Source organism: Phocoena sinus, chromosome 17, assembly GCF_008692025.1.
Source record: "Phocoena sinus isolate mPhoSin1 chromosome 17, mPhoSin1.pri, whole genome shotgun sequence".
Lineage (NCBI taxonomy): Eukaryota > Metazoa > Chordata > Mammalia > Artiodactyla > Phocoenidae > Phocoena > Phocoena sinus.
In genome coordinates, this window is record NC_045779.1 from 16039625 (window position 1) to 16052671 (window position 13047).

General features: G+C 39.3%; 1 protein-coding gene across 7 annotated transcripts in view; it reads right to left on the bottom strand.

Moving 5' to 3' along the window:
• The window catches only part of EYA1 (EYA transcriptional coactivator and phosphatase 1), a 330392-nt gene that overhangs the window by 122556 nt on the left and 194789 nt on the right, over positions 1-13047 (bottom strand). For all 7 annotated transcript variants that reach the window (XM_032609853.1, XM_032609847.1, XM_032609851.1 and 4 more), the window contains one exon: positions 6106-6183. In XM_032609853.1, coding sequence (XP_032465744.1) covers positions 6106-6183 — 78 coding nt within the window. The remainder of the gene's footprint in view (positions 1-6105; positions 6184-13047) is intronic.

The window sequence follows — 13047 nt, forward strand, 5'->3', positions numbered from 1 at the left end:
TTTTCACTGCCTATTTACTTATATTACCACTTACCTATTTATCATTTGTCTCTCCCACAAGAATGAAAGCTCCATGAGAGCAGGGACCTGTCTACTTTTTCACCTCTATATTCCCACTGTCTAGAACATTTCCTGGCCCACAGTAGGCGCTCAATACAGAACTGTTGAATGAATGAATCAGATCCCAAAAGGTAGATCTTTTCATGAACAATTACGAAAACAAAGAAATCATATTTGTCAGATATGATTTTTTTCTCCTCTAGAAATCTCCAATTTTCGAATACCCCCAGACATCAATGTTGAATGAATCCATATCAATTGACATTTTATTTAACAAATGAATAACAAATTTGGGCTTTGTGTAAGTGAGAGCCGCAGCAGGCAAAGACATTTTGTAATCCCTCAAAGCACATTATTTTTCAACCCCAATTGTTCTTAACATTTTAATCATTAAAATATTGCTTTTCATTGGTCAATGGTAAATGAGCAGAACGTCACTGTGTTTTAAAAACACAATAAACAACCTTGCATTTTTCAATTCAACCACATGCCTTGGAAAATCAACCTCTCTCCTCCAGTTTCCCCACACCAGGATACCTGGAGATTTCACTGGAGAAGAGTGAGCCTCACTGCCTCCTTAATGCTTTAAGATGCTAGGGTTCCTTGAAGGACAAAGGTGGAAACAGCTATAACCAGTGTCAGGATGACTCCATATCTTCCTTATCCTTGCTATTTCCTTAAGATACCCAGAATATTAGGGATGTGAATTTTTAAGTTATCATAGAGAAGGAAGGTAGGCATAGTGACCACAGAGGTGAAGACCATCTTGGAGTTAATTCTTGGAGATTGCTTTCTCCAGCCTCCTCTTCCTCTTATAAACCCTAAGTCCTATTTAACAGCCACTCCAGCAGGCCATGGTTTTCACATCTTTACTTATGAAAGGTGGGGGGAGAGAAGGAGATGTGGAGGAAGGGGGGGTGGAAGAGGAGGGGGAAGGAGAAAAAGAGGAGGAGAAGAGGAGGAGAGAAGGGAAGAGAAAAAGTAAAAGACAACAGTAAATGAAGGTCCATCCCCATGGTGCTCTGTGCCTCCTATGCCTTGACCCAGTTCCCCAGGTCACCTGATCCTTTCCTCTGCGTCCAACACAGACCATCAATCTATGGCAAATGAGATTCTCTACAGCTTCAGTCTCTTCACCAAACTATTCCTCCACCTTCCGCTAAGCCCTCCTCCAAGGCCCTTACTTCTCCGGCGTATCTTTTCCCAGTAGAGGCTGCTCATTTTCTCAGATTCCAGGATAACAAAGACCTACAAACACACCCTCCTTGTTGTTTCTTCCAAATCATTGTTTTTCTGCTCTCCCTCGAAACCCTCCCTTCTCAGAGGTTCCTGACAACTCTTTAACACTTCCATGAATGACCCACCTCCTAAGCACTTCCTGGCATTTATCAAAAAACTTTAGTATTTGACTGTGTCCCCTGACACATCCCAACATCAATCATCTTGGGTCATGCATCCAGCGCTTTTCTCACTTCTGTCTTGGCCTCAACTCTGGCCTTCTACGTCAACCAACAAGCTCAAGACCACATCCTGGACCTCTTTCTCCATTCCAGTCTTAAACCACAACAGCACTGATTGCATCTGTTTATTTACAAGCATGTACTGACCACTGCGTATGAGCTCCATTCTATGACGGCCACTGGGATTGTAAGTGTGAACAAGACAAACAGTATCTGTTCTCATAGGGCTACAGTTTAGCAGGAGGAGAGATGATGCAAAGTAATTTTTAAAGGAGTGATAAAGGCTGAGGAAGGGAAGTACAGAGAACCAACTCCAGAAGCATCAGGTGGAGGCCTCACTGAGTTCTGAGATTAAGGAAGGAACATCCTCTTTTTCCAGAATTTTCATTCCTTTATTCCCATCTCATCTATTCTCCAACCCATCAAGAGAGGCAGGCCCCCGACATCCTTATCCCCTCTCAATTTATTATCCCCTTCCTTCACTTTTTTCTGTCTATCCTAGATACATGAAGTTATTTGAAACTTGTCTTGTACTGGTATCCTCAATTTTCTTCTCATATTGAGTCACTTCAGAGAAAAAAGTAGAAGCCATCATTCATTCATTCATTCATGTATTCAATAATTTAGCTAGTAAATATCTGAGTGCCTAACACATGCTGGATACGTTTTCAGGTGTCAGGGATACAAATGAACAAAAGAAGACCAGATCCCTGCCATCTCAAGCTTACATTCTGGTGGGGGTGAGAGACCAGCAATAAACCTAATACACAAGTGGATGATACAGTTTGTAAAAGGTTCGAAGTGTTATTGGGTGGGTGGGGGATTCTGGAAGTCTATAGTAAGAGTTTTGTAACACTGAGTAAGGTGGTCAGGGTGAGCCTCAATGGTGGGATTTGAAGGTGGTGAAGCAGTCGGGCAGGTGCAGAGACGTGTTCCAGGAAGAGGCACTGCCCCTGCAGAGGCCCTCATTAGAGGAACAGGAGGAGGCAAGGGAAGCAGGCAGTAAGGTCTGATGGGGCTTGCAGGCTAATTGTAATGAATCGGCTTTTACTCAGAGATGAATGGGAGCCACTGGAAGGTTCGAACAGAGGAATCAGGCAGGAATTCCCTCAAAGTCTTGTCTCCTCCTCCTCCACTTCAAACTCATCTGCGTTACTTTCCATCAATCTTCCCTGATAGTTCTGTGGGAAAGTTATTCCTTTTCTAGGCTGACCCACTTCTGTTCTGAATTTAAGCCATTGCTGCCCCATCAGGGTCACCTCTACCTTTCACCCCTGCCTCTACAAAGTTCGTGCTGGCAGCCCCAAAACACCCTGACCTAAATGCCATCCCAAACCCTCCAGCCCTCTTTCTAACAGACTACCTTCTCTTCTTCTCCCTTCACCACTTATCGACGTGAAAGACATTTTTCTCTTTCCTGTCTCCACTTCCTCATTGTATTCATTAAGTCATTAATCCATTCAATAAACTTTACGAGCACATACTATCTGCTAGGAACTATGCTGGAGACACAGAAGTAGGGCATGTAGGCCAGCGGGCACAAGGGGAGATGAAGCCTGCTTGTCCACTGAAACTGCCATAGTTTAAATTCATCCATGCTTCTCATTTTTTATTTTCTTATTTTGAAATAATTTGACAACTGGAGAAACGCTGCAAAAATAGTAGAAAAACTTCCCAGGTATCTTTCACCCAAATTCCACAAATGGTAATGTTTTATGAGATTAACTTTATCCTTTATTCTCTTTCTCTCTATATATGTGTGTATTATGCACATATATAACTCACATTTTTTTGGAGTTGCAAATATGATGCCCCTTTACTCATAAATACTTCTGTATGTATTTCTTAAAAACGAGGAATTTCTTCCCCACAGTACTGTGATAAAAATCAGGAGAAACCATGATGCAATACTATGATTCACAGATACTTTCAAAAAAAATTATCTCTTTGCAGTTTAGTATGTGATTTTTAACTTGTACTTTAAAATGATTACTTTTTAAAAGTATGAATATTATACATATGCTCTGCAGAAAAATATGAAAAAGGCAGAAGGAATAAAATTCAAATTATATTCCACCATTCAGAGAGAGCCGACCATTAATTTTTATACACATACACACAGACACAAATACATACAAATAAATGTCTTTTTAAACAAAACTGTGATTATACGGAACATATTACTCTTTTATAATCTGCTTTACACTTAATATAAGTAAACATTTTCTCATGTCATTAAGTTTTTTTAAAAAACCATTTTTAAAACCTGTATATGAATCTATCATATAGAAGTGCTTCCTTGAAGTATCTTTCCTGCCTTTACTTCCATTTCAATACTCTTTTTCTTCTTCCCCAACCACCTGTGCTTTCATCTTATCCTCTACCCATCTCTTGTGTATTGGTTTTCCCTGGGTTCTGTCTTCAACCTTGTTATACCCTGCTAGCGTTAACTCTCCGTACACTTTCAGAATTTCCATTCCAGATCTTTCCTGAGCTCCAACATCTTCAGGTGCATGTTAAATCACCACTAACAAGCCCCAAACAGAAGCTACCACCTTTCTTCCTCAGTCATACCTCTCAGATTCCCTCACTCCTCCCTTTTCTCTCTGCTTCACTCATCCCCACCATGCTCATTGGTCACTATGACCATAAATTCTATTTCATAAATACGTCTCAATCCATCACCTTTTCACAGCCATTGCCAGCACCCTATCTCAGGTCTTCAGCACTTCTTGTGAAAATGATTGCAAAAACCCCTAACTGTTCTCTCCCCTTCAGTTCCCCAGCCTCCCCTCCATCCTGCCTGAGTCCTTCCATAAGGAAAAGTGATCACACAACCTGATGCCTCCCGTGGCACTCAGGATAAAACACACATGCCACGTGGAACACACCTGCCTGTTTAGACTCTGGTCCCTTCCTCTCCGTGCAGCACACCCCGCACTGCTCACACCAGACACACCAAGAATGCTGAACCATCAGTGGTGCCTCCAAGTTCCACACCTCCGTGCCTTGGTCTCCTCCCATGGAACACTCCATCCGTCCATCTTCCCCATCCTCAATTCTACATGTGCTTTATTCCTAACACATTCTTTAAGGCTGAGTGCAGGCATCCTCTCCAGGAAACCCTCCCTGACCACCCCACCCCAATTCGGTCTCTGTTGGGTCCTTCCTGGGTATTCTTAGGGGTCCCCGGGCCTCCCTCGGCATTATCCAGCTGTACTATGATGGCCTGGTGATTACTTCGCCCTATTAAGTCGCAAGGCAGGACCGTTCTCATAGACCTTTGAATCCATAATAGCACCAAGCACACTGCCTGACATAAGTCAAATTCTAGTAAATGCTTTATGAAAGAACTATGAGTGTAACACCTGTTGTTATCTCCTTATTGCCTCCAGCATAAAAGTTGTGCATTTGCATTTCATTTTATATCTATTTATAACTCCTCCTAATTGGAGTGTATGTGAAATGATCCCAAGAGCTAGACGAAATCCATCACAAACTTAGAAAAGTATAGCATTTCCGACGGAGAGGTCTCATAAACACAGCAAATCACTTGAAAAGGGTTAAAAAATTGAAGAATTACTTCTGATAAGAATGAGTTTTAATTGAAAGAGTCCAAGCTGGGTAATTTGGAAAAGATACAATCAGATCCTCACAGTGAACTGATTATCACAGTCACTTCCTTATCAGCAATTGCATCATCATGGAGGCGAAACTTGTATGTTTTGTTTGTTGAAGGCAGGCTTTCTCAAAAGGAAAGAGATTAAAAAATTAATTAAGGATCTAAAGCTGCTTGACAAAGTCTGATCTCTAGTTGACATGACAGTTAGGAGGATGCTGTGGCAAGTCTGTTTAGGGGCTATCAGAAGCCAAATTGTGCGTGATTAGAAAAATCACATAGGGACTTCCCTGGTGGCACAGTGGTTAAGAATCCGCCTGCCAATGCAGGAGACACGGGTTCGAGCCCTGATCTGGGAGGATCCCACATGCCGCGGAGCAACTAAGCACGTGCGCCACAACTACTGAGCCTGCGCTCTAGAGCCCGCGAGCCACAGCTACTGAGACCGCATGCCACAACTACTGAGCCTGCACGCCTGGAGCCCGTGGTCCGCAACAAGAGAAGCCACCGCACTGAGAAGCCCGCGCACCGCAACCAAGAGTAGCCCCCTGCTCCCTGCGACCAGAGAAAGCCCGCATGTGGCAACGACGACCCAACACAGCCATAAATAAATAAATAAATTTGTTAAAAAAGAAAGAAAAATCGCACAGATGAGAGACAGAAGGAAGGAGTCATCAACATAATAAAGATAATTTAGAGGAGACGGAGAACAATTCCCCTTTTGATTTTTTTCTCCTTTACAGAATACCAACATTTTCAGCAAACACTTCATCACACCGAACAAAAACATCAGAATTGCAAATATGTGACGCTGAGAAAAACTATACAGTATTACACAGATGATATCCACATATATCCACATACACATGCATACACACACATACATATACACACATATATTTGTATATGTAAACTAGGAAAAATTATGTTTCATATTACTGTGAAAATCTAATATTTATTCCTTACCTGAACCTGAGAAATTGTCTAAAGACCCGTCTGCTGTTGTTGAAACTATTTCACTGCTGCTCATTGGCTCTGTTTTAACTACAAAAATAAACAACATATATCATATATCCAATTAATATTTATAAAGGCACAGTAGAGAAGATATAACATTCAAAATAATTATAAGAAAATCATTTAAAAATCAATCTTTTCGTATTTGAATATAAATCAGATTAATATCCCTAATAGAGTCTTTTTAAAAGAAATTTCCATGTTAAGTTTTTCTTCCTAAGGAAACAATCTATTGTGGCAAGTTACCTTTTAATAGAAACACTTTAAAAGTAGTTCAATTCATTGTTGTCTTAAATGTTTACTAAATTGCTTACTAAAATAAATAACTTATGTCTCAAAATTTACATGATGTGGATGTGAAATTATTTCCTTGGGTTTGTAGCCATTCAGCCAAATAGAGTCCAAAGGATAGAAGAGAAAGACTTGAAGAAGTGGGAGATAACACCAGCTTTCATGATGCTCAAGGACAGGTGCACGCACACACACACCCTTTCTCAGTTATCCAGCATGGCTAAAAAACAGAGTGCTCACTTTAATGGACTGTTATTACCACCCAGCCACGACAATTCATCAAGGTCTGATGTACACTTAGTACCGAAACCACACTAAATATAAATGAAGCAGAAATAAAATCTTCCATTTCAAAATAACAATAGCAGACAGTTTGTGGAAAGCATAACCTTCAGTAAAGTCCCTTGGGTCTGTAAACTAAAAACATTTATCTTTATGCTATAGGTTCTCCAAAGCAAATCTACTATACTGATATAGTGAGGGGATTATTGCATCCCCACAGATAAGGCAGAACACCTCAGAACCCTATTTCCCCTAGTTTTAGCTTTTTTAAAATAATAAAAAAAAATAGCATCATTGTTTTCCCTAGAAACTACTAGTGAAGTTCTATCACTGGAATTTGCCTAGCCTACTTTGTGGAAGTTATACACCTCTATTAACAGGTTTTCAAGAAGAGTGTAATAATACTTTAGAGGCTACTTAAAAATCAATAACATGTTTCCCAAAATGAAGGCCCTAACAAGAGAATATTTGGGGTGGCTTCTCTCACCAAGTAAACACATTCTGGAATGGGAAAGGATGATGGAGAAAATGAAGCTTTTCCTTCTCTCAACACTGCCAATCTCTTATAAACATCAGGCAAAGGACAAATTCACCCTCTTGGGCCTTCAAATCTTTTACGAGTGCATAATGAGTAATTCTAAAATTCACATTATAAATAGTTGCAACAGATAGTCAGTTTCAAAAAAAAAATTAGACTGTCTCTAAACCAAGTTGAAAAATAAAACCAGTGAGTCCAAAGGGAATCACTTCCATTGATTGTTTTAATGTAGACCAAACAATAGTGTAACTGAAATTTTCTCTTTTCCACCAGTTGTTTCAGATTAGAAGTCTTAGTTGATGCTAATAAATTCTGATATAAGCCTATATTTCCCTCCTCTCTTCACGCCTCCAGGAAACCTAATGATTTTGCTCTTCATAACCATTATATAGCTACAGATTTAGGAAGGCAGGGACACCACTGCTGGTGCACGGTTTCATACCCAGTTGTCCACATCCTTATTTTACCCCTTTAAAAAGAACTCATATAACACCCTGTACATAAAAAACAATGGTTCTATTTCACTCTATACTGGACAAATTACCATGGGATCTGAACTCAGTATCAAATACCACACACCCAGAAAAAGATCAGAATTAGGCCCAAGGGGAATGGGTCCTACAAAGTGCCTACTATGTGTCAGATTCTTTGCAGACATTTTGATTAATCTCTTTAAACAATTCTACAAGTAGGTCTCGGAACACAACACACAAACTCACTAGTTACGTACTGCCTTCTTGTTTCACAGGCAAAAACTGAAATCAGAGGGGTTAGGAAATTGCCCAAAGTTACACAGTAAGTGGCAGAAATGGGATTTCAGGTTGGATATTTTTTATTCCAAGTCTTGAAAACTAGCAGTAAGCGGCACTTCCCAATAATTAGAGCTACTCGACAACAGAGCAAGGCACTGCCACACATGGTGGACACGGTGCAAGGCAAAACCCCTGCAGTTCTTGTCTTCCTAGAGCGTTCACGCTTCCAGGCTAGTGAACTTGCTGGAAGATCTCAAGCAGAAAGTCCACGCCTACCCGTCTGCCTGGGAAAGATGGTGAAGAAGAAATTTACAGTGTGAGATGTTAGCCCAGATGACTTCTAAGTCTTGGCCAAATCTAAGGTCTATGAATCTGTAGACTGGACTATAAAATTCACGAAAGCTTGACTACGCCAAACCATTCCTACTCCTGTACCCCAAGACCTACCCCAGCTACTCTCCATAATTAGCTTAATCAAGTACAGCTTTCACTCCCAAGAGGCGCATTCAATTATACTTGCAATGCCATTAAAACTAGGCAAAAAGAATAGGAAGGAAACGAAGAGGATACTTTTTCTTTTAGGCCCCCAGCCCATTGCTTTTTGCCATTGTTCAAATATACTCATCTATACACTAAAGAATAAAGACTCCCTTTTCCTGATGAACCCAAGTTTTTAAAAGGCTCACTGTTGAAGAGAAGAGGCAGTATATAAAGAAACTACCAGGATATTCGCGATTTTATCAGGTACTGTAATTGAATCTGTGATCACCAGACACCTGATGCTAAAGAGACTGGTGATTTATTGTGATGGAAAATAGTTTCTGAATGAAATCCAAATAAACAGAGACCACTGCTGGCTTTGTGGTGGCCAAGCATACACCCACCAGAAAGTTAAAAAGAATCATCTCTGGCCCCAGAACTTTACCCATCCTCACTAGCGCCATGACATTTATAAATATGCCATAGGTGATATAATAGAGCACCTTTCCAAAGCTTTGACTTTAAAAACACAACATGCTGAATTTTTTTTTTTTTAAGTTTGAGAGATTTCAACTGCTGTCATGTCTGAGACCAATGATCCCATCTGAGCTATTTATCTGAAAAGAAAAATCTGAGTGACGTGTTCTCCTCTAAATAATGGTAGAACTCTTTTATCTCCGCCATACTTTTTCCTGCATTACATGACTTCAGTCTATCAGAAAATAACAACTTTTAGTCTCTTTTGCCACCACTCAAGAGTCTCTCTTTTTCCTACCACTCCAAATTTCCAATCTTCCATCTGATACTTAAGGACCTACTCATCCTTTAAAAATATTCAGAAATTCTCCTTTACCCCTTTAATCTCCCTGATCCCCTCAACAGCTTGACCTGTCCATGTACTTTAGACCTGAGTTATACTGGGCAACTTGCTACCCTCCAGAAGTGCCACAAACTTCCATCTATCAATTTCTTTGCACTCTGGTTTTGGAGGCAAATAATCCAGCTACCTGCTATAAGACTTTGTAAAAGTTATATGATATCTTCAACCTTAATTATCTCATATAAAATATTTTTAAAGTAATATCTACAGTGATATATACATACACATGTGTGTGTAGGTGTGTATATATATATATATATATCTATATATATATATATACACACACACACAATGGAACACTACTCAGCCGTAAAACAAATAAAATCTTTCCATTTGTGACGACATGGATAGACCTTGAGGGTATTATGCTAAGTGAAACAAGTCAGAAGAGAAAGATGCCATACGATTTCACTTATATGTGGAATCTACAAAACAAAATAAACGAACAAACAAAACAAAACTCATAAAGAGAACAGACACTCATAGATACAAAGAACAGATTGGTGGTCACCAGAGGAGTGTTGTGGGTGGGTGAGATGGGTGAAGGGGGTCAAGAAGTACAAACTTCCAGTCATAAAATAAACAAGCCGTGGGACTGTAATGTACAGCATGGGGGCTACAGTCAATAATATTGTCCTGCATATTTGAAAGTTGCTAGAAGGGTGCATCTTGAAAGTTCTCATCACAAGCAAAGAAAATATCTATATTATAGAAATGCAATAAGGATCCATAAGAACGTAAGTAAAGAACCTGATACAAATAAGGAACTGAAACTATACTTATCATCATCATTAGTAGCAGTAGTATTATACCTACCTACCCTGAAAGCCCTTCTCCTGGGGAATAGTACCAGGGAGCAATAGGGAACAGAGTTAAAAAATATAATAAATAAATGAATGAATGAATAAGGAAGGAATAAAGAGTTAAAAGCACCAGCTTTGGAATTATCAGTTAAAGCTCAATCTAGCTTTGCTATTAACAGTATGAACCTGGAAAAACTACTCCACTTCCGTGTGCCTCAGCTTCCTTCTCTATAAGTGGGGATAACATACTCACGAGAAGATTAAAAAAAACAAATGCTTGAAAATCATTCAGCACCGTGCTAGGTCCAGAGGCCATGTTTTTCTAGTTACTTCTATCATTAGAGTGTCTTTATTAAAGTAATTATGAGGAATCAAAGCGTTTCTTCTGGGACAGAATCTGTTACAAACTTCACATTAAAGTTAAGCTTACCCTTTGAAAAGTAAATCAGAAGAATCTAAAGCTAAGTGACTTGTCTAAGATCAACCATTAGGGCAACTGCCTCAGGACAGCCAAAATCAAATCAAGGTAACTTGGCGGTAACTCAAGAGGAAGAACTAAATCATGATTATATTAAGTAAACCTATCTGCTAATCCCAGAGTCCTAATTTATCCCTCTCCTCCAACTCCCTTTCCGCTTTGGTAACCATAAGTTTGTTTTCTATGTCTGTGAGTCTGCTTTTGTTTTGTAAATAAGTTCATTTGTGTCATATTTTAGATTCCATGTGTAAGCGATATCATATGGTATTTGTCTCTTTCTGACTTACTTCACTTAGTATGATAATCTCTAGGTCCATCCATGTTGCTGCAAATTCTTCTGCCCATTTTTTAATTGGGTTGCTTGCTTTTTTGATGTTGAGTTGTACGAGCTGTTTATATATGTTGGCTATTAATCCCTTATGGGTCATATCATTTGCAAATATTTTCTCCCATTCAGTAGGTTGTCTTCATTTTGTCAATGGCTTCCTTTGGTGTGCAAAAGCTTTTTAGTTTAATTAGGTACCATTTGTTTATTCTTTTATTTTTATATCTTTACTGGAGTATAATTGCTTTACAATGTTGTGTTAGTTTCTGCTGTACAACAAAGTGAATCAGCTATATGTATACATGTATCCCCATATCGCCTCCCTCTTGAGCCTCCCTCCCACCTTCCCTATCCCACCCCTCTAGATCGTCACAAAGCATCAAGCTGATCTCCCTGTGCCATGCAGCAGCTTCCCACTAGCCATCGATTTTACATTTGGTAGTGTATATATATCAGTGCTACTCTCTCACTTCATCCCAGCTTCCCCTTCCCCCATTGTGTCCTCAAGTCCATTCTCTACATCTGTGTCTTTATTCCTGCCCTGCTATTAGGTTCATCAGTACTGTTTTTTTAGATTCCATATATGTGCGTTAGCGTACGGTATTTGTTTTTTTCTTTCTGACTTACTTCACTCTGTATGACAGACTCTAGGTCCATCCACTTCCTACTATATGTATAAAGTAGATAAACAACAAGGTCCTACTGAACAGCACAAGGTACTATATTCAATATCCTGTAATAAACCATAAGGGAAAAGAATATGACAAAGAATACGTATATATTATAACTGAATCACTTTTCTGTACAGCAGAAACTAACACAACATTGTAAATCAACTATATTTCAATTTTAAAAAGTGGTCAGGAGAACTAGACATTTTTCCGATGACCAACAAGCACATGAAAAGATGCTCAACACTGCTAATCATCAGGGAAATGCAAGTCAAAACCACAATGAGATATCACCTCACACCTGTCAGAATGGCTATCATCAAAAAGAACACAAATAACAAACATTGGAGAAGATGTAGAGAAAAGGGAAGCCTTGTAGACTGTTGGTGGGAATGTAAACTGGTGCAGCCACTGTGGAAAACAGTATGGAGGTTTCTCAAAAAACTAAAAATAGAACTACCATATGATCCAGCAATTCCTCTCCTGGGTATGTACCCGAAAAAAACAAAAACACTAATTTGAAAAGATCATGCACCCCAATGTTCACAGCAGCATTATTTATAATTGCCAAGATATGGAAGTAACCTAAGAGTCCATCAATGGATGAATGGATAAAGAAGATGTGAGATAGATATATATATATATATATATATACACACACAATAGAATGTTAGTCGTAAAAAGAATAAAATTTTGCCATTTGCAGCAACATGGATGGACTTGGAGGACATTATGCTAAGTGAAATAAGTTGGAGAAAGACAAATACTATATCACTTATATATGGAATCTAAAAAATACAACTAATGAATATATCAAAAAAGAAGCAGACTTACAGTATAGAGAACAAACTAGTGGGTACCACTGGGGAGGGGGGAGGGGCAATATAGGAGTGGGTAAGTGGGAGATACAAACAACTGGGTATAAGATAGGCTCAAGGATGCATTGTGCAACATGAGGAATATAGGCAATATTTTGTAATAACCGTAAAAGGAAAGTAACCTTTAAAAATTAAAAAAAAAAAAAAGAAAACACATACGTCAGTCATTACAATATTTCTGAAGAAAGAGGCTAGTGGGAGGATGGCGAACATGGCAATTGTGATAGAGGATTCCAGGAGAAAATGTGGGCATTTCTCTCCAGCACTGCTTAGTGGCCCATGGAAAAGAGAACCCTGTATTTGTTCACCATAAATTTAACTGGAGACAGAGCTATCAGATCACTGGAGCTTGGGGACTTTAGCTATAAAGATCATCCAACGAACCCATCATACCATGATTCCTTGCTCATCAAGCAACTTCTCATTAAAATCTGAATGTTGCAGTCACATTATCTCCAGGAAGATGACAGACTGATCAGAGGAGATAAGCACCCAGTCCATTTGCTTAGCTGT